The sequence below is a fragment of the Aethalodelphis obliquidens genome, unplaced genomic scaffold, assembly GCF_003676395.1.
Source record: "Aethalodelphis obliquidens isolate GAN/ISIS:26980383/991018 unplaced genomic scaffold, ASM367639v1 scaffold4, whole genome shotgun sequence".
Lineage (NCBI taxonomy): Eukaryota > Metazoa > Chordata > Mammalia > Artiodactyla > Delphinidae > Aethalodelphis > Aethalodelphis obliquidens.
The window spans coordinates 11,560,584-11,583,218 of NW_020837948.1; the positions used below are offsets into that span (position 1 = coordinate 11,560,584).

The window sequence follows — 22,635 nt, forward strand, 5'->3', positions numbered from 1 at the left end:
AATATGGCTACCAAACCACACTGCTCCATAACTCTCACCTCTATCTCCTTCTCATAAAATTCATGTACGTTGACATGACTGTATCTCCCAAACGCAGCAGGACTGTGAGAAATATTGTAATTTTTGAAATGAGAAATATATTAGTATCAAAATTAAGGACTTGGCTGGGTACAACTGATGGTAAAGAATGCAAGTGACACTGTAAATAAACCTATTTCAGTGTCTCTACTTATCATCTAAACCATGCAGTTTAAATTTAAAAATTAAAATACTGACTTTCAGGATTTGAATATTTCTGAAATACTACCATGATTTAAAAGAATTTGTCTTTGATTTAAAGGAATTTGTCTTTGATATATCACCTTTTCCTGGGGTAATTTAATGCTTTAGTTGGCCTAATGATAATTTTTCTAATCTGCATTTAATAAAAAACTGTAACATCACCTCACCATGGAAATAAAAACCAAGGTAAAGGAAGAAAATAATAAGATTGGAGTTAAAGAATTAACAGTATGAGAAAAAGGATTAAAATAAAATGATGAAAAATGCCTGCCTTTTTTCAACAGTGGTTGAGTTGGAGTCTTGCCATCCTCTTCCTCATCTAGATTATGTTTAAAAAACACAAAATATAAGTTAATTGCCTTCTTATTAATAAAATAATGAAAATGTAACTAGAACACATTTATAAATAAAACATAGTATGAAGAAACAGTGTGAAAAATAATTAAGACTGAAGATATTTTCTACACTGAGTGTTCAGGATTTGAAAAAGCAAACATATTTTAGACTCCTCCAACAGGGCTACTGAGTAACACCCACCCCTAAATTTCATTCCTGTAAAACGGACAAAAACTTTAGAATTTTTAAACTTTTAAACTTTCATACTTGAAATTAGTTGCTCTGGCTTATAAAGTAGAAATATGATATTATAAAACTGATGTTGCAAGTAATACATAAATTTCAAACATGCCACTGCATCACTGTGCAAATGACTGACAAGGAATTTTAGAAGCACTTAATAGATATATTTGATATTTGTAAAAATTAATCACCACTTGAAATATTTAGGAATTTGATCAGAGACAAGAGTCTTTTGGTTTATATAAAATGCCAGGTTATACAGGAGTGATTTTTCAAATACATAAATTTATATATATACATATATGTATATGTGTGTGTATATATATATATATATACACATACACATATATACACGTGTGTGTGTACATGCATGTATATAGCATATGTTGGTCCATTTACATACCTATAAATATTTCCTAGGGTTAATAGTTTTCCTAATCTGAAATTTTTTTCCTATTCTAAGCTGTACTATTTGTTTAAGGCACATAAAACTCCCAACTTGGACAGGAAAGAGTACACTGCAGTGGGCTCTTGAGTCAGACTCCCAGCATTCCAAGATTACCTCTAACCCTTCTTCTAGCTGTGTGACCTTAAGCTAGTTACTTTACTTAACTCCTCACTTTCCTCATTTGTTAAAAGGGTGAACAATACCTACCTCTTAAGGTTGTCATATTGCAAGCATTAATGCACTCAGCTCAGTGCCTAGCACAAAACATATATTCAAAGGGTACTCTTTCTGTCCCTCTGCATACTGCATGCCTCAATAAGACAGACGTACGAAATATAATAACTATACCAGAATGTGTATAATTCTGAAGACGTTTAAAATTATATAAACTTTCCTATATTTTCTGTACTAATTTTGAAAATAATTGGCTAAATAGAAAATAAGCACAAAATAAATGCTATTTTTGAATGCTAATTTTTATGCCTGTTAGGAACAAGAAACATTTCAATTATTACATTTAATTTAATAGTATTAAATATTACTGTTCATATAAAGTAGATATTTGATATTATCTATTTTTAATGATAATAAAAAACATAAATATAACTATGGACATTCTGTATTCATTTCAAAGAGCTCAGAAATGTCAAGGAAATCTTGACACTGAAAAATGATTTAAACTAAGTTAAAGGCGTTTACATTTTTATAATAAAAAGATGAGTAGAAATGTACTGACCCAGTTCCCTACTCTATAAAAATAGACTTCATAAGATTGTGACATACATTAATGAGCTAATGAATGGATAACATCTACTACAATGTGAGAGGAACAGTAGATGCCTGATAAATATATTACTTCTCCTCCTATCATAGTTTTACCTGTTAATTCCTAACAGATTCCGTAAAGAAAGGATCTGTTTTAGGCAAGAGAAAATGACAACAACAACAAACAAGAGGAAATGAAAGAATGTATACCACAAACTAAAAATAAATGCAGGAACATAAGAAGAGTTATCAGAACCAGTTTATAGAATTTTGAGGTGAAATAGAAAAAAAAAGATTATAATCAAGCCAGCAAAGAATTGATATGGAAAATGGGTCTCAACTAAACTCTCAACTACCACTACTCTAAGCAAACAAGGTAAATAAGGAGGAAAGAAAAAAGCAACATTAATGCTTCTAAATAATCTAGAAGAGATTTCAGAGGTAGGAGTTGTCCAAGGTTATCAATTTCAGAAAAAGAATGGTAATTATTTTACAGGAAGCAAAAGTATGATACGGTTTGATGATTTACAGTGCAGATTTTTCTTGTTGCATGTCAGCTGGGAGTAGGACAGATGGAGATACTAGGCTGAACAGAGGTAGGAGAGTGAGGGTGGGAGAGTAAGATTTGGAAGTCATTCCTCTTTCCTTCTCATAAACATGACATAGAGATTTGTGGATGAAATTATCCCAAAGTCTCAGGAGATTTGGAAATCTTTTTTTGGCTTAAACCACATTAGCCACCAGGAGTATTTATTTCTGTAATTATGGCCCAACAGTTCAGCAGACAAACGTAAATTGCTCATTTCTTGGGAGGAGACTACATTGAGCAATAAAATTACACTTGATATTTTACTACATTGTTTTACCTGAACAATACCAGGTACAGTAGATGTAAAAATATTCTGAGTATCTCAGCACATAAACAAAACCCCTGGTATTGAAGTATCTTGATTTACAAAAAAAATTATGTAAACTAATTTTATAAACATCATTCCTTTCAGTGTTATCATATGCTATATACACATTACTCCAAAACTACCATGTTTCTTTCCAAGTTCAGATTAATCTATGCTTCAAATTAAAATTAAGTATAAATAAAAACATACAAGAGCATGTTTAATAAACTGGCATGGTTTCTGTTCTATGATCTACTTAATACCTTAAAAATAATCATTTGTAGCCATTTTGGAAAGGCATAAATTTTACCTGAGCAACTAGAAATGAACAATACACGTTTGAGAACTGGTTACTTTGTAAGACATACCATATAATAAAAACTATTTCTTCCAAAATTAAAACATTACCATTAATAAAACTTCTTGTTTGAATAAAAATTACCTTTATGTGTAATGGATTTTTCGCTAGATGGTTTAGAAGTATCTAAATCTGATTTTTTACTATACTCCACACTTAGTACCACATCCTTAACACCAGGAGACTTCTCTTGTGATGACAGTAATTCTTCTGTAGACATAAAGTATTCAAAATGTTATCTGAATCTTTTAACAAAAGAGGGCATCATGGTATAATAGCAATTAAATGACAATTTTAAGCAAAGTTGATAATGGTAAGTTTATAATGAATAATTTCTTATTATAAACAAATGTGACAATCAATTTTGAAATGACTATTCAACTAAATATCTTTAGCCACAACTAACTGTCAGACATTTGAATTAGGTGATGGGGAATCAGTAATGAGTGAGATGTACAGAACATAAGAATCTGGTACACAAAAGAATGATGTATAAAATGTGAACCAACTCTACTCTAAAAGTCATTTACACATGAAAAAATTTAGGATGTGACAAATGTTCATATACATATAAGATGACAGACAACAGTGAAAAATTATACCCATGACTATAAAGCCAAAACTAGGGGATAGAGTTCTTTCCTAAGCTCATGGTGAAAGTGCCGTCTCTATTTTTAAAGCACTTTCTTCATTTTTTGTTTTTTGGGAAGGAGTTAGTAAACGTTTAGCTTCCACAATAAAAAAGATTTATCATAAAGACAAACATAATATGAAATTGATCTTCTGTCCATAATCCTCATCACTGATATGTGTATATTAAGAGAAATAACAATAGAAAGTATGTAAGCCTCAGTGCCAGCACTATGCTAAGAGCTTCACAGACAGTATCTTCACAATAGCCTTATGAATAAAGATGAGGAAACTGAGGCTTGGAAGTCAACAAATTTGCCCCAGCTACAAAACTACTAAGAGAAAAAGCTGGAATTTGCAAAGCATATCTGACTCTACAGCCTATGCTCTTAAGCCCTGTGCTAAAGCAAATTCCTGTCTCCAAATCTTAATGATGAATAAGGAGACTTTCAAAACAATTCTTATGATTATAAACACGTGAAAATATTTTCTTGAACTTCCAATCACATTTAAATCTCAGCAAATTACAGAGTATATCATTTATTAGCCAAACTCTGATGTTTTTGAGAGTGAAAGGGAACACTACTAATAATTATGCAGAGTTATTAACAGGTATCCTAAACCAAAATTACTGTTAGAGCATAACAAGCATAATAAATAGTATTTTGCAAGGCCTACTCCAGAGTAAGAAAATGCATTTTCAGCAGGCCATACTTTTGTGTTACATGGATAAAGACCTCAAAGCATTCCTTTCAGAAATGCACAATACCCTTAAAGTGGTGGGGGGAGTGGGAGGATTAGAACAGCTTAAATACATGAACAGATGAGGAAAGTTCATTATATGCCTCTCAGCTATTTAGCCTTAGCTAATTTTGATGACCTGGTTAATTAATTGATAAGGATAAAATATTAGGTACACAAATTTTCTTAAACTTACAGTATTTTTTAAGCTACAAGGAAATCATTAGAGGGTATGGAATTTTCCATACTTTTTATAAAGTTGCCCAAAGTGCTAAGTATACTTTAACAGGTTTTAAGCTTAATGAAAAAAAAGTTTTAAAAGCTTAAAAAATTATATAGTTTGAGAGGAGATCAGTGGGTGTCAGGGGTTAGAGAACAGGGAAAGGGTATGAATGGAAGCTATAATGCAGTAGCACAAGGGAGATCTCTGTGGTGATGGAACAACTCTGTATCTTACATGAAACAACATATGTGACAAGTGAAACAGAACCACACACATGTGCTTGTGTGCACATTTGTACATACGAGTGTATGTAAAACCGGTGAAACCTGAATAAGGTATGTAAATTGTCCCAATGTCAATTTCCTGGTTTTGATACAGAACTATAGATAAGATGTTACCAGTGGGGGAAACTGGAGGGAGGGTACACAAATTTTTGTGAATCTATAATTACTTCAAAATGAGAAAGTTACAAAATATAGTCTTTTCTGAAGAAAGAGTAAATGATATAACAAAGTTTAGTTTTTCATTATTAATATGCCTCTATGTACAAAGTATATCTTCCATAAACATGAAAATGTCTAAAATGTTTTCCTCTGATTATTTTATTTATCATGTAGTTTTATAACTTTGGCCAAACTACAATCATAACTAATGTTTGTTTCTCTTAAACTTATGATTTGAATTGAATTTTATTCTATTAATAATTACTAGCCACCATTCAGGTTGGTACAAAGAGAAAATCCAAACTTTGGTAGAGCCAATCAGATCTGATCTTAAAATGCCATACAATAAGTATATGACACATATTAGATGGTAAATATTAAAATTATTAAAGAATTTGTAGAATTACATATAATTTTCTAACAAAGTAATTTATATTTTTAAGATAAAAAATGTATTTCAAACAAGATTTACCTTGTCCTTGAAGATGAGATATATCCAGACCCTCTTTTAGGCGGATAACTACTACTCCATATTGTATATCAAAGGCGTCACTGTAACAAGAAAAAAACAAAAAAAATTCTTTTAAATCACAAAAATTTCTGTCTCTCTCCTCTATAAAATGAAGGCAATAGTAGATGATCCCTAAATTTACTTTCAGCTTTAAGTATCTGATTCTTATAATATGCTTTAAAAATTACAGTGACATCCATATTTTCTCCAGATTCACTGGAGAAAAAATTAATAGACATGTTAACCTTCCTCTGCTGTACTGTGAAAGATCTAATTAACTATTAGAGAAGAAATAACTACAAGTATTTTAAAAAATAGTTAATAAAGTAATTGAATCAAAATCAATTTCCTTAAAGAAAATCCAGTGAATATAGCTCTTAGTCTACTTCAGACTAAAATAGCTAAATGTTTTTGCTATAAGGTATAGAAATTTCTATAATGTATATAATTTCTTTAAGCTATAGAAGTTGATTTGCAGTTTCAGACCCTCCATACTGTTAATATATACATAGTAAATAAAGTATACCTCAACTGTTCAAGGTATTTAAAATCACAACCAGAACATAAGTGTCACAAGATAAAAGAGTAAGCAGTATCACTGCTTTAAAATAGCCATCAATGTCTATGGTTCCAGAAACCAGAGAGCAATATTTTACCTATCTTTAAACTGCTGCTTGACATATAATACTTGGATTAATACTTGACTCTCAGAGCAAACATTCACTTCAGTTCCTAAAAGATCAGTGTCAGAAAAGACTCCTTTCTTTCAGCGCTCCCATTATGACAAACTACAACTAATAATGAATGAATTATTTGCAAAAATGTCACTTTTTCTATTTTCTAGGATAATTACTCCATCTCACTGGTCTTACGTCTTCAAAGAAAAAAAGCATACTCTTTGGCTCAAAGCCCACATGATGTAGTCTTTCTTTCACAGTCTCCTTCTTTCCCTAATCCCCATGCGTACAAAGTACAGACTACAGAATTAGAAAGGGAGAGTGAAGTGCTGTTTACGAAAAAGTTAACAAACCCAAAGCCAAAGACCAGTCACAACCTCTGACAAACCAGCAGAGCTTGAATTTTACTAAAAACTATTTAACAATTACTTGGGAAATCTTAAGTATCGTATATTTTACTAATGAATATAAAGAGATTTATGAAAGTAAAGTATGAGATCTGGTTACTTCCACAAAGATGTTTCAAGGTAGCTATGAAAACAAAAGCATTATATGTGATACAGGCAAATAATTATATGGTTCTACCAATAGATACAACAGGAGCTCCAGGAAGGGAAATAACTCCAGTGAGTTAAGGATAAACAGATAAAAATTCACAGAGAAGTAGGATTTGAATCTGGTACTAGAGTTATTTTGCCAAATATAAATTTTTTTTAAATGACAATTTTTATAAAGAAATACTTTATAAGGAGTGAACAGTTCTATTTCAGCAGCATCTGTGACAAGAAAAAGACTACTCTTCAAGTATGATGTACTAAGAGGGAATCCTTATCCTCTATAAAACAGTGTGAATGAGATAAAGAGATTTGCTAAATAAATACTAGGAATACTAGAAAAGGTACTTTTCAAGATTAAAAACAAAATATGACAAAATAGAAATTTTATTCTTTTTATTAAATAACTCACTCCCAAAACACCTTTGTAATAGATTAAACAGATACGTATCCAAAAATAACATGGATAGATTCAAATCAGAAAGACAAAGTAACAAAAGGATAAGAACTCATTAGACAACCTGTAAGAAGGAAATTAAAGTGAAGTAAATCAAAACTATGCTGTCTTATAAACATCATTGGAAATACCACTGAAAAGTGAATAGTAAACGCAGAACTTAATACTTCAAGGGGGTGGAAAAGCAAACATTTAAGTCCATTTTAAAAAAAGAAATGTAAATAACTTCCAAATGATTATTTTCATTCTATGCTTCTACTAGAAGAGACTATATGAGAAACAGACTTCAAAAACCAGTGCAAGCTTTCAAAATTAATATTTTCTGAATCAACTAAGTTACTGAATTAAAAGGATACTTACTTAAAAAAAAAAAAAAAAGGATACTTACTGAAATAAGTTTATATACATATCCATATCCCTCATATCTGCTTGCAACCAGTCTTTCTTAAATCCAAGGACAAGTGTGTTTGGTTTCATACGCCCAAGACCAGCAGCCTAAAACACAGAAAAAATACAACTTTAAAGATATGCCACTCACAAAATGCTTTTTAAATGACAGTATCCTCCTAATGGACAGCCTCTAAACATTTTTATTTTTAACGTGTTTTTATAAATTTATTTTATTTATTTTTGGCTGTGTTGAGTCTTCGTTGCTACGCATGGGCTTTCTCTAGTTGCAGTGAGCGGGGGCTACTCTTCATTGGGGTGCGGGGGCTTCTCACTGCTGTGGCTTCTCTTGTTGCGGAGCATGGGCTCTAGGCGCGTGGGTTTTCGTAGTTGTGGCTCGTGGGCTCTAGTGCGTAGGCTCAGTAGTTGTGGCGCATGGGTTTAGTTGCTCCACGGCATGTAGGATCTCCCCAGACCAGGGATCAAACCAGTGTCCCCTGCATTAGCAGGTGGATTCTTAACCACTGTGCCACCAGGGAAGTCCCTAAACATAAAATTGTGTACCCTTATCAGCAAAAATAGTTGAGCATCCAATGCATGCATATTTATAAATTATACATACATTAATTATATTACTTATGATTAAACATACACAAAAATAGAAGATAAACACCTGAAAAGTTCTAAATGTATATTTTGTACTTTTATGATTTATCAGAATTTTCATTTTTAGGAAGGGAAAGATGATGGAGTATACTTAACCTTTCATAAAAATCATAACGATACAGTGGTATTCCCAGTTACATATTTTGCCATTAAAACCTAGAAGCAGAAGTCCAAATTGAATAAATGCGTTGTTGGCTACAGTTCAGAATTCCATCAGTGTTTCTTGCAACTTCATGTAGAGTTGCAATTCAATATGCTTATACAAATATGCTCCCAGATCCAATTAATTTCTTTTGTAATTTTTTAAAAATTAATTAATTAATTTTTGTCTGCATTGTATCTTTGTTGCTCACATGGGCTTTAGTTGCAGCGAGTGGGGGCTACTCTTCATTGTGGTGCGCAGGCTTCTCACTGCAGTGGCTTCTCTTGTTGCGGAGTGTGGGCTCTAGGCGCGCGGGCTTCAGTAGTTGTGGCACGCGGGCTAAGTAGTTGTGGCTTGCGGGCTCTAGAGCACAGGCTCAGTAGTTGTGGCACATGGGCTTAGTTGCTCTGCGGCATGTGTAATCTTCCCGGACCAGGGCTTGAACCTACGTCTCCTGCACTGGCAGGTGGATTCTTAACCAGTGCGCCACCAGGGAAGTCCTCTTTCATAATATTTTAAAACACACTAAAAATTCTATTCCCAAGGTTGGCTACTCACATAAGATTTTCTTTTTATGGTAAAAGATAAATAAAACAGTTTGCCATTTTAGCCATTTTAACATGTACAATTCAATGGCATTAATTACATTCACAATGTTGTACAACCAACCCCACTATCTGTTTCCAAAAGTTTCTCATCACCCTAAACAGAAATTCTGTAAACACTAAGTAATAACTACTCGTTCTTTCCTCCCTCCAGGCCCTGGTAACACCTAATCTACTTTTGTCTCTACGAGTTTGCTTATCCTAGATATTTCCTATAAATGGAATCACACAATATTTGTCCCTTGTGTCTGGCTTATTTCATTTAGCATAATGTCTTCCAGGTTCATCCATGTTACAGCATCTATTGGAACTTCTTTCCTTTTTATGGCTGAATAATATTTCATTCTATGTGTATACTACATTTTGTCTATCCATTCATCTGTTGACACATGCTTAGGTTGTTTCTATCTTTTGGCTACTGTGAATAATGCTGCAACAAACACTGGCCTACAAATATCTGTGTGACTCCCAGCTTTTAATTTCTTTGGGTATATGCCTAGGAGTAGACTTGCTGGATATACAGTAATTCCTTGTTTAGACTTTTGAGGAACTACTAAGCTGTCTCCCACAGCAGCTGCATCATTTCACACTCCCACCAGCAATGCAAAGGTTCCAATTTCTCCACATCCTCAGCAACACTTGTTAGTTCCTGTTTGTTTGTTTACTTAATTACACACATGCTAGTAGTGTAAAATGGTATCTCACTGTAGCTTTGATTTGCATTGCTCTAGTAACTAATGATACTGAACATTTTTTCATGTGCTTATTAGTTATCTTTATTTCTTTGGAGAAATGTTTATTCAAGTTATTAGCAAATTTTTTAATTGGGTTGTCTGTCTTTTTGTTGCTGCTTTAGGAATTCTATGTATATTTTGGATATTAAACCTTATCAGATATATGATGTAAAAAGATTTTCTTCCATTCTGTAGATTGTCTTTTCATTTTCTTGATAATGTCCTTAGATGCACAAAAGTTTTTAATTGTGAAGTCGAATTTGTTTACTTATTTGTTTTGTTGCTTGTGCTTTTGGTGCCATATCTAAGAATCCATTGCCAAATTCAAGGTCATGAAGATCTACCTCTATGTTTTCTTTAAAGAGCTTTATGGTTTTAGCCCTTATATTTAGATCTTAGATCCATTTTGAATTAATATTTTATGTGCCATGAGGTCACACTTAAGTTTTTATAAGTGATATACTTAAATCATTTTTTGTTAAACTTACCAAGTGCTGACCATGTGCCAGACACTGTTGTAAAGACTCTGCATAATTAGGGAACAAAAGAAATAAGCCTAACCATGTAAAGTTTACATTCATTTTCAAAATGTTCTATCCATGCACAAGTTTCTTTCAAGAAATAAGAATTTTTTTTCCACTCTACTATAAACAATGCTTTGCCCTCAGGAGACAGATAAAGAATATTTTTTATTTAAAAAACTGTTATATAGCAAGGTAGCCACTAACCACACAACATAATTTTGATATTTTTGGGGTTTTTTGGTAAAAGAAAACCAAGAAATATCTTCAAGTTTTATTGTTTTTTAATGAAGTAAGCTACAAGATGACCAGCAACTTCTTGATGGTACAAAATACTGTGAGAGTTACTCCGTTTCTCATCACAAACTTTGGTTACAACCTTATTATAATTAAAAGGTTTTATTTTTATAAAATTGACAGTAACATTCAGAGGTACTCTGTGCACTTCTGTTTTCAACTTCATTATCGTAATAACTTTCCCTTGAATGAGTAAAGAAATTTCACATCTATCAGTCATCCTAAATCCTTTGTAAATTCTAATCGAAGTACCTATTCAGTTAGAAGTAATGTTTTCAGTTTCCATAAAACATCATGTGTTTTAAAGAAATAACATTACTGAAAATATGTCTTCTCTGGAACATATTCCTTTTGGCTCACAGAAAATCAGTTCTTCATGGACTTCCATAATTGAAACTGATATAGCAAAATGCAGTCATCTGAAGCTTATTACAAATAGCTTCGGTTTCAATCAAAACATTCTCACTGTGTTGTTTGTTTGAATCGTTAGCAATGTTTTCTGTGAATCTTCCACCAGAACTTGCTGACAAGAAAGGCATTTAGTTTGTTATAATATTTTTCTGTGTATCATCATAACCATTTTTACTGTAGCAGAAAGAACAACTCTTTCCCCAATAGTGTGTGGCTTTTTATTTCTGTCATGACTATTAAGTAAAAACATTTCCAAACATCATGGTTATCTAATTTAGTTAAGTACTGCCATGAGATTCATATTTAAGAATTACTAACAAGAAATGAAGGAAACAACAGCAAAGATCAATAAAACTAAAAGCTGGTTGTTTGAGAAGATAAACAAAATTGATAAACCATTAGCCAGACTCATCAAGAAAAACAGGGAGAAGACTCAATAGAACTAGAAATGAAAAAGGAAAATAACAACTGACACTGCAGAAATACAAAGGATCATGAGAGATTACTACAAGCAACTATATGCCAATAAAATGGACAACCTGGAAGAAATGGACAAATTCTTAGAAAAGAAGAACATCCCAAGACTGAACCAGGAAGAAATAGAAAATATGAACAGACCAATCACAAGCACTGAAATTGAGACTGTGATTAAAAATCTTCCAACAGGGCTTCCCTGGTAGTGCAGTGGTTGAGAGTCCACCTGGCGATGCAGGGGACACAGGTTCATGCCCCGGTCCGGGAAGATCCCACAGGCCGCAGAGTGGCTGGGCCTGTAAGCCATGGCTGCTGGGCCTGCGCGTCCGGAGCCTGTGCTCCGCAATGGGAGAGGCCGCAACAGTGAGAGGTCCGCGTACCGAAAAAAAAAAAAATCTTCCAACAAACAAAAGCCCAGGACCAGATAGCTACACAGGCGAATTCTATCAAATATTTAGAGAAAGCTAAAACCTCTCCTTCTCAAACTCTTGCAAAATATAGCAGAGGGAGAAACACTCCCAAACTCATTCTACGAGGCCACCATCACCCTGATAACAAAACCAGACAAAGATGTCACAAAGAAAGAAAACTACAGGCCAATATCACGGATGAACATAGATGTAAAAATCCTCAACAAAATACTAGCAAACAGAATCTGACAGCACAATAAAAGGATCATACACAATGATCAAGTGGGATTTATCCCAGGAATGCAAGGATTCTTCAATATATGCAAATCGATGTGATACACCATATTAACAAATTGAAGGATAAAAACCCTATAATCATCTCAATAGATGGAGAAAAAGCTTTCAACAAAATTCAACACCCATTTATGATAAAAACCCTCCAGAAAGTAAGCATAGAGGGAACTTACCTCAACATAATAAAGGCCATATATGACAAACCCTCAGCTAACACTGTTCTCAATGGTGAAAAACTGAAACCATTTCCTCTAAGATCAGGAACAAGACAAGGTTGTCCACTCTTACCACTATTATTCAACACAGCTTTGGAAGTTTTAGCCACAGCAATCAGAAAAGAAAAAGAAATAAAAGGAATCCAAATCGAAAAAGAAGTAGTAAACTGTCACTGTTTGCAAAGGACATGATACTATACATAGAGAATCCTAAAGATGCTACCAGAAACTACTAGAACTAATCAATGAATTTGGTAAAGTAGCAGAATACAAAATTAATGCACAGAAATCTCTAGCATTCCTATACACTAATGATGAAAAATCTGAAAGAGAAATTAAGGAAACACTCCCATTTACCACTGCAACAAAAAGAATAAAATACCTAGGAATAAACTTACCTAAGAAGACAAAAGACCTATATGCAGAAAACTATAAGACACTGATGAAAGAAATTAAAGACAAGACAAACAGATGGAGAGATATACCATGTTCTTGGATTGGAAGAATCAACATTGTGAAAATGACTCTACTACCCAAAGCAATGTACAGATTCAATGCAATCCCTATCAAGCTACCACTGGCATTTTTCACAGACTAGAACAAAAAACTGCACAATTTGCATGGAAACAGAAAAGACCCCGAATAGCCAAAGCAATCTTGAGAAAGAAAAATGGAGCTGGAGGAATCAGGCTCCCTGACTTCAGAATATACTACAAAGCTACAGTAATCAAGACAGTATGGTACTGGCACAAAAACAGAAATATAGGTCAATGGAACAGGATAGAAAGCCCAGAGAAAAACCCACGCACATACGGTCACCTTATTTTTGATAAAGGAGGCAAGAACATACAGTGGAGAAAAGACAGCCTCTTCAGTAAGTGCTGTTGGGGAAACTGTACAGCCTCATGTAAAAGAATGAAATTAGAACACTCCCTAACACCATACACAAAAATAAACTCAAAATGGATTAAAGACCTAAATGTAAGGCCAGACACTATCAAACTCTTAGAGGAAAACATAGGCAGAACACTCTATGACATAAATCACAACAGGATCCTTTTCGACCAACCTCCTAGAGAAATGGAAATAAAAACAAAAATAAACAAATGGGATCTAATGAACCTTAAAAGCTTTTGCACAGCAAAGGAAACCATAAACAAGACGGAAAGACAACCCTCAGAATGGGAGAAAATATTTGCAAATGAAGCAACTGACAAAGGATTAATCTCCAAAATTTACAAGCAGCTCATGCAGCTCCATATCAAAAAAACAAACAACCCAATCCAAAAATGGGCAGAAGACCTAAATAGACATTTCTCCAAAGATATACAGATCGCCAACAAACACATGAAAGGATGCTCAACATCACTAACCATTAGAGAAATGCAAATCAAAACTACAATGAGATATCATCTCACACCGGTCAGAATGGCTATCATCAAAAAATCTAGAAACAATAAATGCTGGAGAGGGTGTGGAGAAAAGGGAACCCTCCTGCACTGTTAGTGGGAATGTAAATTGATACAGATACAGCCACTATGGAGAACAGTATGGAGGTTCCTTAAAAAACTAAAAATAGAACTACCATATGTCCCAGCAATCCCACTACTAGGCACATACCCTGAGAAAACCATAATTCAGAAAGAGTCAAGTACCACAATGTTCATTGCAGCTCTATTTACAATAGCCAGGATGTGGAAGCTACCTAAGTGTCCATCGACAGATGAATGGATAAAGATGTGGCACATGTATACAATGGAATATTACTCAGCCATAAAAAGAAACGAAATTGAGTTATTTGTAGTGAGGTGGATGGACCTAGAGACTGTGAGTGAAGTATATCAGAAAGAGAAAAACAAATACCATATGCTAACACATATATATGGAATCAAAAAAAAAAATGGTTCTAAAGAACCTAGGGGCAGGACAGAAATAAAGACACAGATGTAGAGAATGGACCTGATGACACAGGGAGGGGGAAGGGTAAGCTGGGGTGAAGTGAGAGAGTGGCATGGACATATATACACTACCAAATGTAAAAGAGATAGCTAGTGGGAAGCAGCCGCATAGCACAGGGAGATCAGCTTGGTGCTTTGTGACCACCTAGAGGGGTGGGATAGGGAGGGTGGGAGGGAGACGCAAGAGGGAGGAGATATGGGGATATATGTATATGTGTAACTAATTCACTTTGTTATAAAGCAGAAACTAACACACCATTGTAAAGCAATTATACTCCAATAAAGATGTTAAAAAAAAAGAAATTGCTTTAGCGTATTATGCTAAATCCATTAAAAATAGTCATTAAATGTTTCATTAATTAAAGAATGTTGTTGACAATGGAAATGTATAATAAAATATTGGCTGAAAAAAAGCATCACTGAACAAAAATGCAGAGTTTTGGCTTCATATTCTAGATGGTTAGTTTTTAAAGGTTGAGCTAATAGTGATGGCTTTAAATTATCCTTAGTTAATATCATGGCATTAAATATATGTGTGTATATATATTTGGAAAGGGGCTACAGGACTTGGGTATAATTTATATTTTAAATATTATTGGCAATGTTATTCCGGTCTACATTTTTTTTAGAAAATTAAAAAAAAATTGCTGTTTACCTCAAAATGTGGCTAATGAAGAAGAGGAAAGGTTTCAGAAACACTCAGCATATATTACAGGATAATTCTAGACTAGCTTTGCTCAGGAAAAAAGGTAATTTTAGCTACACTAAGACTAAATGAGATCTACTTGATTTAAAGGGCATCATGATGTAATCTGAATTTTTTGTAAAAACAAGAATTTTTTCTAATTTAAAATGAATGTTTAAAATTGGATTGACAATCAAGTGGCTCCTGCCTTAAAAAAAAAAAGAAAAAGAAAACAAAAGAAAAGAAAAATCCATTTAAACAAAGAAGTTAGCAGTGTTAATGTCTTACTGCCAAAGGGCTCCATAAGCAAGTTATTGACAAGACTACCTCTCCTTAAAACAGTGAATCTCTAAATAAATGCTTATAACTAATAACTAGACAAATGAAGGGACAAAGAAATGAAAAGTCAGAATGTATAGTAAAACAAACCCATCTAAAACAGCACCGCTAGAACTATAAAATAAGTCACTGTATAAAGAAATCAATGTACAAAAAACTATTTTGACAAAGATTATAAACCTCTAACAGACATAAAGGCATTTTCCACTTTATGTAACAGGTTTCGAGAAGGTTCGAAGGAAAGAGAAGTACACTCAGTGGCAACTTACACTAAAATTTCAGTGATTAGTTCTAAAGAGGCAATTCACCTATCTGTAAGGATACTTTAAACAGTTCCTCAGACAGCTCTGCCACTGGAATAAACCATCTCCTGGGCATCTTTGTAAAGGGAATAGCACTTGCCAGGTTTATAGGGCAGTCTCAAAATGACACTGTTCTATGTATGCTCCCTTTGCCCCACACTGGTGAAACTGTCATGACCCACAGGGGTGAGTATGTTAGGTAGAGCAGAATGATAAGGAGGATGGTTCCTAACTCTTGGCCAATTTACGATATCATCATTTATACCACAGAAACCCTCGAGGGCAGTGGCTCTCAAAGTGTAGTGCCTGGACTGGACCAGCAGCAGCAGCGTGATCACCGGGAAACTTGTTAGAAATGCAAATTCTTGGGCCTCACCCTAGACCTACTGAATCACTGTAAAGATGCGGCCCAGCAGTCTGTGTTTTAGCAAGTCCACCACGTGATTCTGATGCAGGCTGAAGTTAAGAACCATTGCTGTAAGTAAATATTTTCATTTCCTTCATAACATTTATTAAATACATAGAGTAGTTATCAAAGTATTCCTATAAACTGCACAAAAGCAAGCAAGATTTACCCACTAGAAACAACCTTATGACCAGGGGTGGAATTCCGTTTGAAATATTTATATATTTCACATACAAAAGCGAATAAAGTAATAAATAATCATGTATCCACCACTCAGCTTAAGAAAACAAATTTCACAGATATCAAGTACCCAACGTACCCTTTTCAAGATCTTGTATTTTTACTATATATTCCATTATCTAGGCATATATACGTATGAATTTTTAAGTTACATATTTTTAAAAATTTACATCATCTTCATATTACTCATGTTCTTATTTTAACTTGCTATTTTCCCTAACATTTCTGTCTGAGGTTTATCCTCATTGATATGTATAGTACCTTTTCACCACTATATGGAATTCCACTGCATGATTATGCCACAATTTTCAATAATGTGATTAATGGCTGCTGAAGTTACTTTAATTTCCTTTTCACTGTAAGAAATGATAGTGCTATGAAACTTCACATAGCCTTCTTCACATGTGTAAAATTTCTCTGTGGTATACACTTAAGAATGGAATGTCTCAGGATATCTGCACTTTTCAAAGACGCAGAATACTGCCAGGTTGCTGTCCCAAGTGATTGTCCAGTCTGCATTTACTACAGCAGTGCAAAGATTTCCAAGTGCTCTACACCATTTCTAACACTTGGTATTGGCAGACCTGATTCTGATCAATCTGACGGGTATGGAATAAAGCTGTACTGCGGTTTTAATTTTTACTTCTGTCATTTAGGTTTCCTCTTCTTTGCATGTCTATTGCTATTCTTTTTTTCTCTTATAGATTTAGTATTTCTTTATATATTGTGCACCACATTCTTTTGCTGGTAACATTATCTTCTTTAGGTCTGTGGCTTCATTTTTTGTTTTCATGCTTTCTTTAGAAGCACAGTTTTATAAATGTTAACTAAAAAATAATTGGTTTCTTCTTCATAATTCAACTTTTTGTGTCTCATTTAAAAACTTCTTCCCTAGTCCAAGATCATAAAATTATTCTCTATTTTCTTCTAAAAGCTTACAAATTTTGCCTTTCATGTTTACGTCTTTAATCTATCTGGAAATGTTTTGTTGTTTGGTTTATAAGGATGTGTTATATATATTTTTCACATAAATTATCAATTATCCCAGCTCATCTTTTCAATGTCACCTCTGTCATGTATTAAATTTCCTATATGAGTGGCTCTATTTCTACTCAGTTGAATTGTCTGTCTCTACTTCAATACCACAATGTCTTAATCACAATAGTTTTATGCTAATAAGCCTTTATATCTGGCAAAGCAATCCCACTCCCACCCCTTATTATTCCTGAGGATAGCCTATGCTATTCTTAACCAAGTGCTTGTCAAGTTTTAAAAAACACAAAACAGAAAGGGCCCAGTGACAGCACTGAGTCCCCCACCTCTAACAAAGCAGCTCCACAATCGACACAGTCAATGGGCTTTTGCTTAAGCTTTCTTTTGAAGAAAGAGGTTCCTATAAAAATAAGTTGGCAAACACTGTCTCCCTACAACCTTTAAGGGTTGAAGAAACTGAGTTTCTGAGAAGTTAAATAACTTGATTGGTCCGAAATCCATAATAAGGAAGTAGCAGTGCTAGCATTTAAACCTAGGACTGATTCCAAATCCCACATTCTGGTTACTAGGACACACACAAAACCGAAAGAGAAGTCTAAGTTTAGCACCAGTAAAATAATAGTGAGAAATATAGTAGGGAATTAGAATTTTTAAAAAATTAAATAAGGACTGCCATTACTTAAAACAACAGGGAGTGAATGGGAACTATCTTAGGAAAAGGACAGAAATAGGCTAAGATAATTCACAAAGAGGTTCTTCACTGTCAGCCAACAGCACAGTATTTCTGTAACTCTCAAATTATACAAACTGTAATATTCTACTTCAGTAAAGATATTTTAAAGATTTATGATTTTTATTAATGTGAATAATGAAACCTGGAATAAACAAGTTTTTGAAAGCTTACACAAAACTAAAATACTGTCATTTGAAAGATGTAACAAATTTACCTGCATCAAATGTTGTGCACCCTCTCTCAAATCATCTGCATGTACTGGAGCATAAAAAGCCTTCGTTTTGTTTTTAATAAGCCATCGCTGATATTTGGCTTGATCAATGGACATCTCTTTCATAGCTTGTCTTCGAGGGCCCTTTAAGGTAAAAATATTAATAATGTCTTTAACTGAAAGGTAATCTATTCCCCCTTTATAAAAATCCTCCTGTTATCTTGGTTTAAACAAGGTGTCTAAACATGGCGGTGGGGGAGAAGGGAAGTATAATGATAGCTTTTCATTTTCCTGTCAGTGAATTCTTTCCAATAAAGATTATGAAAAAACAGTGTTGATGGAACAAAGACACAGAGGGTGCCAGTAGAAGGAAGAAGAGGAGAGGAATAAACACAGACTTGGAAAAATAAATGTTTTGATACTATTAAATGAAAGAAATTATAAATTATTGAAAATGGAGAAGAGATTACACAGAGAAAAATAAGAGCCTTCTGTTTTTCTATGGAAAGTTTCCCATCTTATTTTTTGTTTGTCTCAAATGTCTGAGTTGTTAATTCTCAGAAACCTAGAAGTATCATTACAAGTCAAAGTGAGCTATATAAATACGCTTTTTCTTTGTACTTGTTAAACGATGAAATGACACAAGAAAGGCTTTTTTAACTTGCCATTCTATTTTGATCCTTGTAAGCAACACATAAAATGTGTTACACGTTTTACCTAAAATGTATTTTTAAAAAATCTAAAAATAAGATTAAAAGTATACCCTAATTATACATGAATAAGACAAGGAAAAGTACAATTTATCTTTCCTAGTAGAAGAATTTCCCCTTTGTAATTTCTTATGCTCAACACCCCAACCTGAATTGATCTAAGATAAACTGTGAAACTCCACAGGTCCTGAGTGGAGTCAGTGTCTCAGTGTGTTCTTCCACTACCCCCCCCCCCACATGCACGCACATGCACACTCACATGCACGTGCATGCACACTCACTTTGCTACTATACAAGTAGAAGATCAACTCTAGCAGGGGCTGGGACGTAGGGCATATAACACACATTTCTAGCACCAAAATAAAATGAACAGTAGAGCCTGGGAGATAAGTTAATCTGGCAAATACTCCAATTTCTTATGCTGAAAAGGTGATCCATCATCTAGTAATTGTTTTCAATAGCCAGGATGCCAAAAACAAAAAACTACTTTTGGATGACCGTCTACCCCTATTTTAAATAATTTCCTTGCTCATGAATAAAACTAAAATGAATGAGCAATTAAAGTGTTTGAATTTGGAAATTCAGCATTCACTCTACTCTTCTTACATATCAGATACTAGATATCTACCATGATTTGTCCACCTCCTCCAGCCTCTTTTTTTTCCTGGTAAGTATATGTTCCCAGTATTCTCAGGACTTTATGAGATTTATCAGCAAGCAAAAACACATACTGAATTCCATTCAGGTTCCTTAGTTATTGGGAAGTAATTTTTCTTAGCAAAGCAATATAGTTGCTAAGACCTACTCAAATTATTTCAAATCTAGAAAGCTCCACAAATTACATACACAGAGTGAAAAATGTTTTAATATAGAAAACAAAACTAGTACTTACCACATGTACATGACCACAGATCATCAAACCAACATTTTTTGTGAAATCATGAACAAGATGAAGTAAAGCTGGGCGTGAGTTTGGAGCACCTGTCATAACAAGACACTGTGGCCTAATTTAAGATTAAAAAGAAAGAGAAGTTTAGGGTTTTGATAACATGGACATGATTTTAAGTCACTTCTCTAAGAATATATTATTACACTAGCCACTCCTTTATGCAACTGTCCTCAAGACAGGCCACAAGATTCTCACAGAAGATGACATAACTAGGGTTCCTTGGTACATGAGAAATGCAGAAAAACAAAACCTTCTTTGAACAACCATCATACCAAATGTCCTAAATTAATAGGTAATATTATACATCAAGATTCTGGGAGGCACTACAGAAAGAAATGACCATGCTGGTTAAAAACATGTAACAACTTTTCATCTTACAAAGGTAATAAATATTCCAGTTCTTTCACAGAGTCCACAAAACTTCCTGAGAGCATGGCCTTGCCTTCATGTAAAAAACAGGTCACTTTCCTTCTTAGCTTGATCACATCATACTTACTTCTACTTTGTAATATCAGCCCTCCCTAATCTAGTTTAATTTTAATGACGTCATATGAGTAAAACCACCTGTGGTGAAGAAAAGGTTTCTATTTGAACTAAAAGTTTTAATACTAATTAATTATGATGAAAGCCAAAATTGAATTCAGTTGCCTTTGCAAACGAAAGACAGTGGCAAGACTTTCATGGGTTTTTTTTTTGGTTTTTTTTTTGCAGTACGCGGGCCTCTCACTGTTGTGGCCTCTCCCGTCGTGGAGCACAGGCTCCAGATGCACAGGCTCAGCGGCCATGGCTCAAGGGCCCAGCTGCTCCGCGGCATGTGGGATCTTCCCGGACCGGGGCACGAACCCACGTCCCCTGCATCGGCAGGCGGACTCTCAACCACTGCGCCACCAGGGAAGCCCTTTCATGTATTTTTAACTCTTGATTTTTGTTGATGAGAAATAAAAATCAACCTTGTTTGAGGAAAAAAAATTCAGGTATCCATGTTATGAATTCAAACAGATTCAGAAAAAAATTTTTTTAAAAAAATTTTGATTATTTTTTTTTAAATTAAGTTTTATTGGAGTATAGTTGCTTCACAATGTTGTTAGCTTCTACTGCACAGCAAAATGAATCACAACAATGTGTATAATTAAAACAAACTTTAACAAAAAGCAAATAGACTAAAAATTCTGACTTACCTACTAAATTGTTAGGGTAGTTCCTAACTATACTTATAAAATAAGCAGGAAAACCTGAATAAAGACCTAAAAATGGTACTAACTCATTCAGAATTTTAGCAAGCTATGTGAAAAGCCAGTTATGCTTGGGGGAATTGCTTTGGGGCAATCAAATATGAAGTCCTCCTCTAAGGCCCAGACTGCTAGTAGTCCAGTCTCTCCACCTGAGCTTCAGCAGGCTACATGGCTCCCCAGCTAAACACTGCATTTCCTAGCCTTCCTAGCAGCTAAAAGTGGCCCTATGACTGATTTCCAGCCCGTACGATGTCCCTAATTCCTTGTCCTGTCCTTTAAAAATGAAGCTGGCCACCCTCCATACTTTTTTCCCCTTTCCTGTAAGCTAGGCCGTGGTGGAGGGGGGGTGATGTCTTTGACCACATGGACAGAAAAACACATCCTAGGGAATGGCAGACTGACAGATAAAAGGAATATGGAACTTGAATAACCAAGTGCAGCCAATCTACTTACCAGCCATGAATATCCATCTACCTCTGGACTATCACATAACACTGATATCTATCTTGTTTAGCCACTTTAGTTTTTCAGCTTTTTGTTATGGTAGTTTAACCTATTACTAATATAACCTATTACTGAGGGAAATGAACTTGTAGTCCCTATCTTTACTATGAATAGATAGTAAACACACCACACAAAGGCATAATTTGGGTGTAATTTTATCATTCTAAAGAAAGGTATAGAACAAAATATATTAGGGATTATTTCTAGTAACAATGACAGAGTATGAACATCTGCCTTCATCTTTACTCCCTCCTTAAAAATCTCCATAGTATGATGGGATTTTTTAAGTCACCAAAAATATGGAGAACAGGACAGGACACAATAGCATTGAATTTTGAAAGCCAGAAAGCAGATGGAAGAAAAATAAAGGATTTGACAAATCAGGAAAAGGCTAAATTACAAATAAGCATAAGAGAAAACTATGAAGCCATCTGATTTTACACCTAAGAACCATCAAAATGCCTAGGACTTAGAGGCAATAGATGTCTTTGGAAATGGCAGGGGCAATATGTTAAAGAAACTAAAATAAGAAGGACTGATTTAAAGTTTGCATAAGAAGCACCTAGATGAACCCAAATCATTTCCATCACTATGATGGGCAACTGTCCCTGTCCCTCTCCAATCCTGTTAGGCTAGGGCTTATTTGCTAGAGA

General features: G+C 34.2%; 1 protein-coding gene and 1 long non-coding RNA gene across 2 annotated transcripts in view; one reads left to right on the top strand and one right to left on the bottom strand.

The window, feature by feature from the left end:
* LOC113615836 (uncharacterized) overlaps positions 1-21,005 on the top strand; it is a 42,830-nt gene extending 21,825 nt beyond the window's left edge. The window contains exons 3-4 of the long non-coding RNA XR_003431134.1: positions 16,275-16,481; positions 20,958-21,005. This is a non-coding gene — a long non-coding RNA (uncharacterized LOC113615836). The remainder of the gene's footprint in view (positions 1-16,274; positions 16,482-20,957) is intronic.
* The window catches only part of SLC12A2 (solute carrier family 12 member 2), a 109,041-nt gene that overhangs the window by 12,906 nt on the left and 73,500 nt on the right, over positions 1-22,635 (bottom strand). Inside the window, exons 16-21 of the mRNA XM_027098712.1 lie at positions 20,190-20,301; positions 18,591-18,731; positions 7,953-8,059; positions 5,838-5,917; positions 3,413-3,538; positions 554-601 (exon numbers count right to left, since the gene is read on the bottom strand). Of these exons, the coding sequence (XP_026954513.1) occupies positions 554-601; positions 3,413-3,538; positions 5,838-5,917; positions 7,953-8,059; positions 18,591-18,731; positions 20,190-20,301 (614 nt within the window). The remainder of the gene's footprint in view (positions 1-553; positions 602-3,412; positions 3,539-5,837; positions 5,918-7,952; positions 8,060-18,590; positions 18,732-20,189; positions 20,302-22,635) is intronic.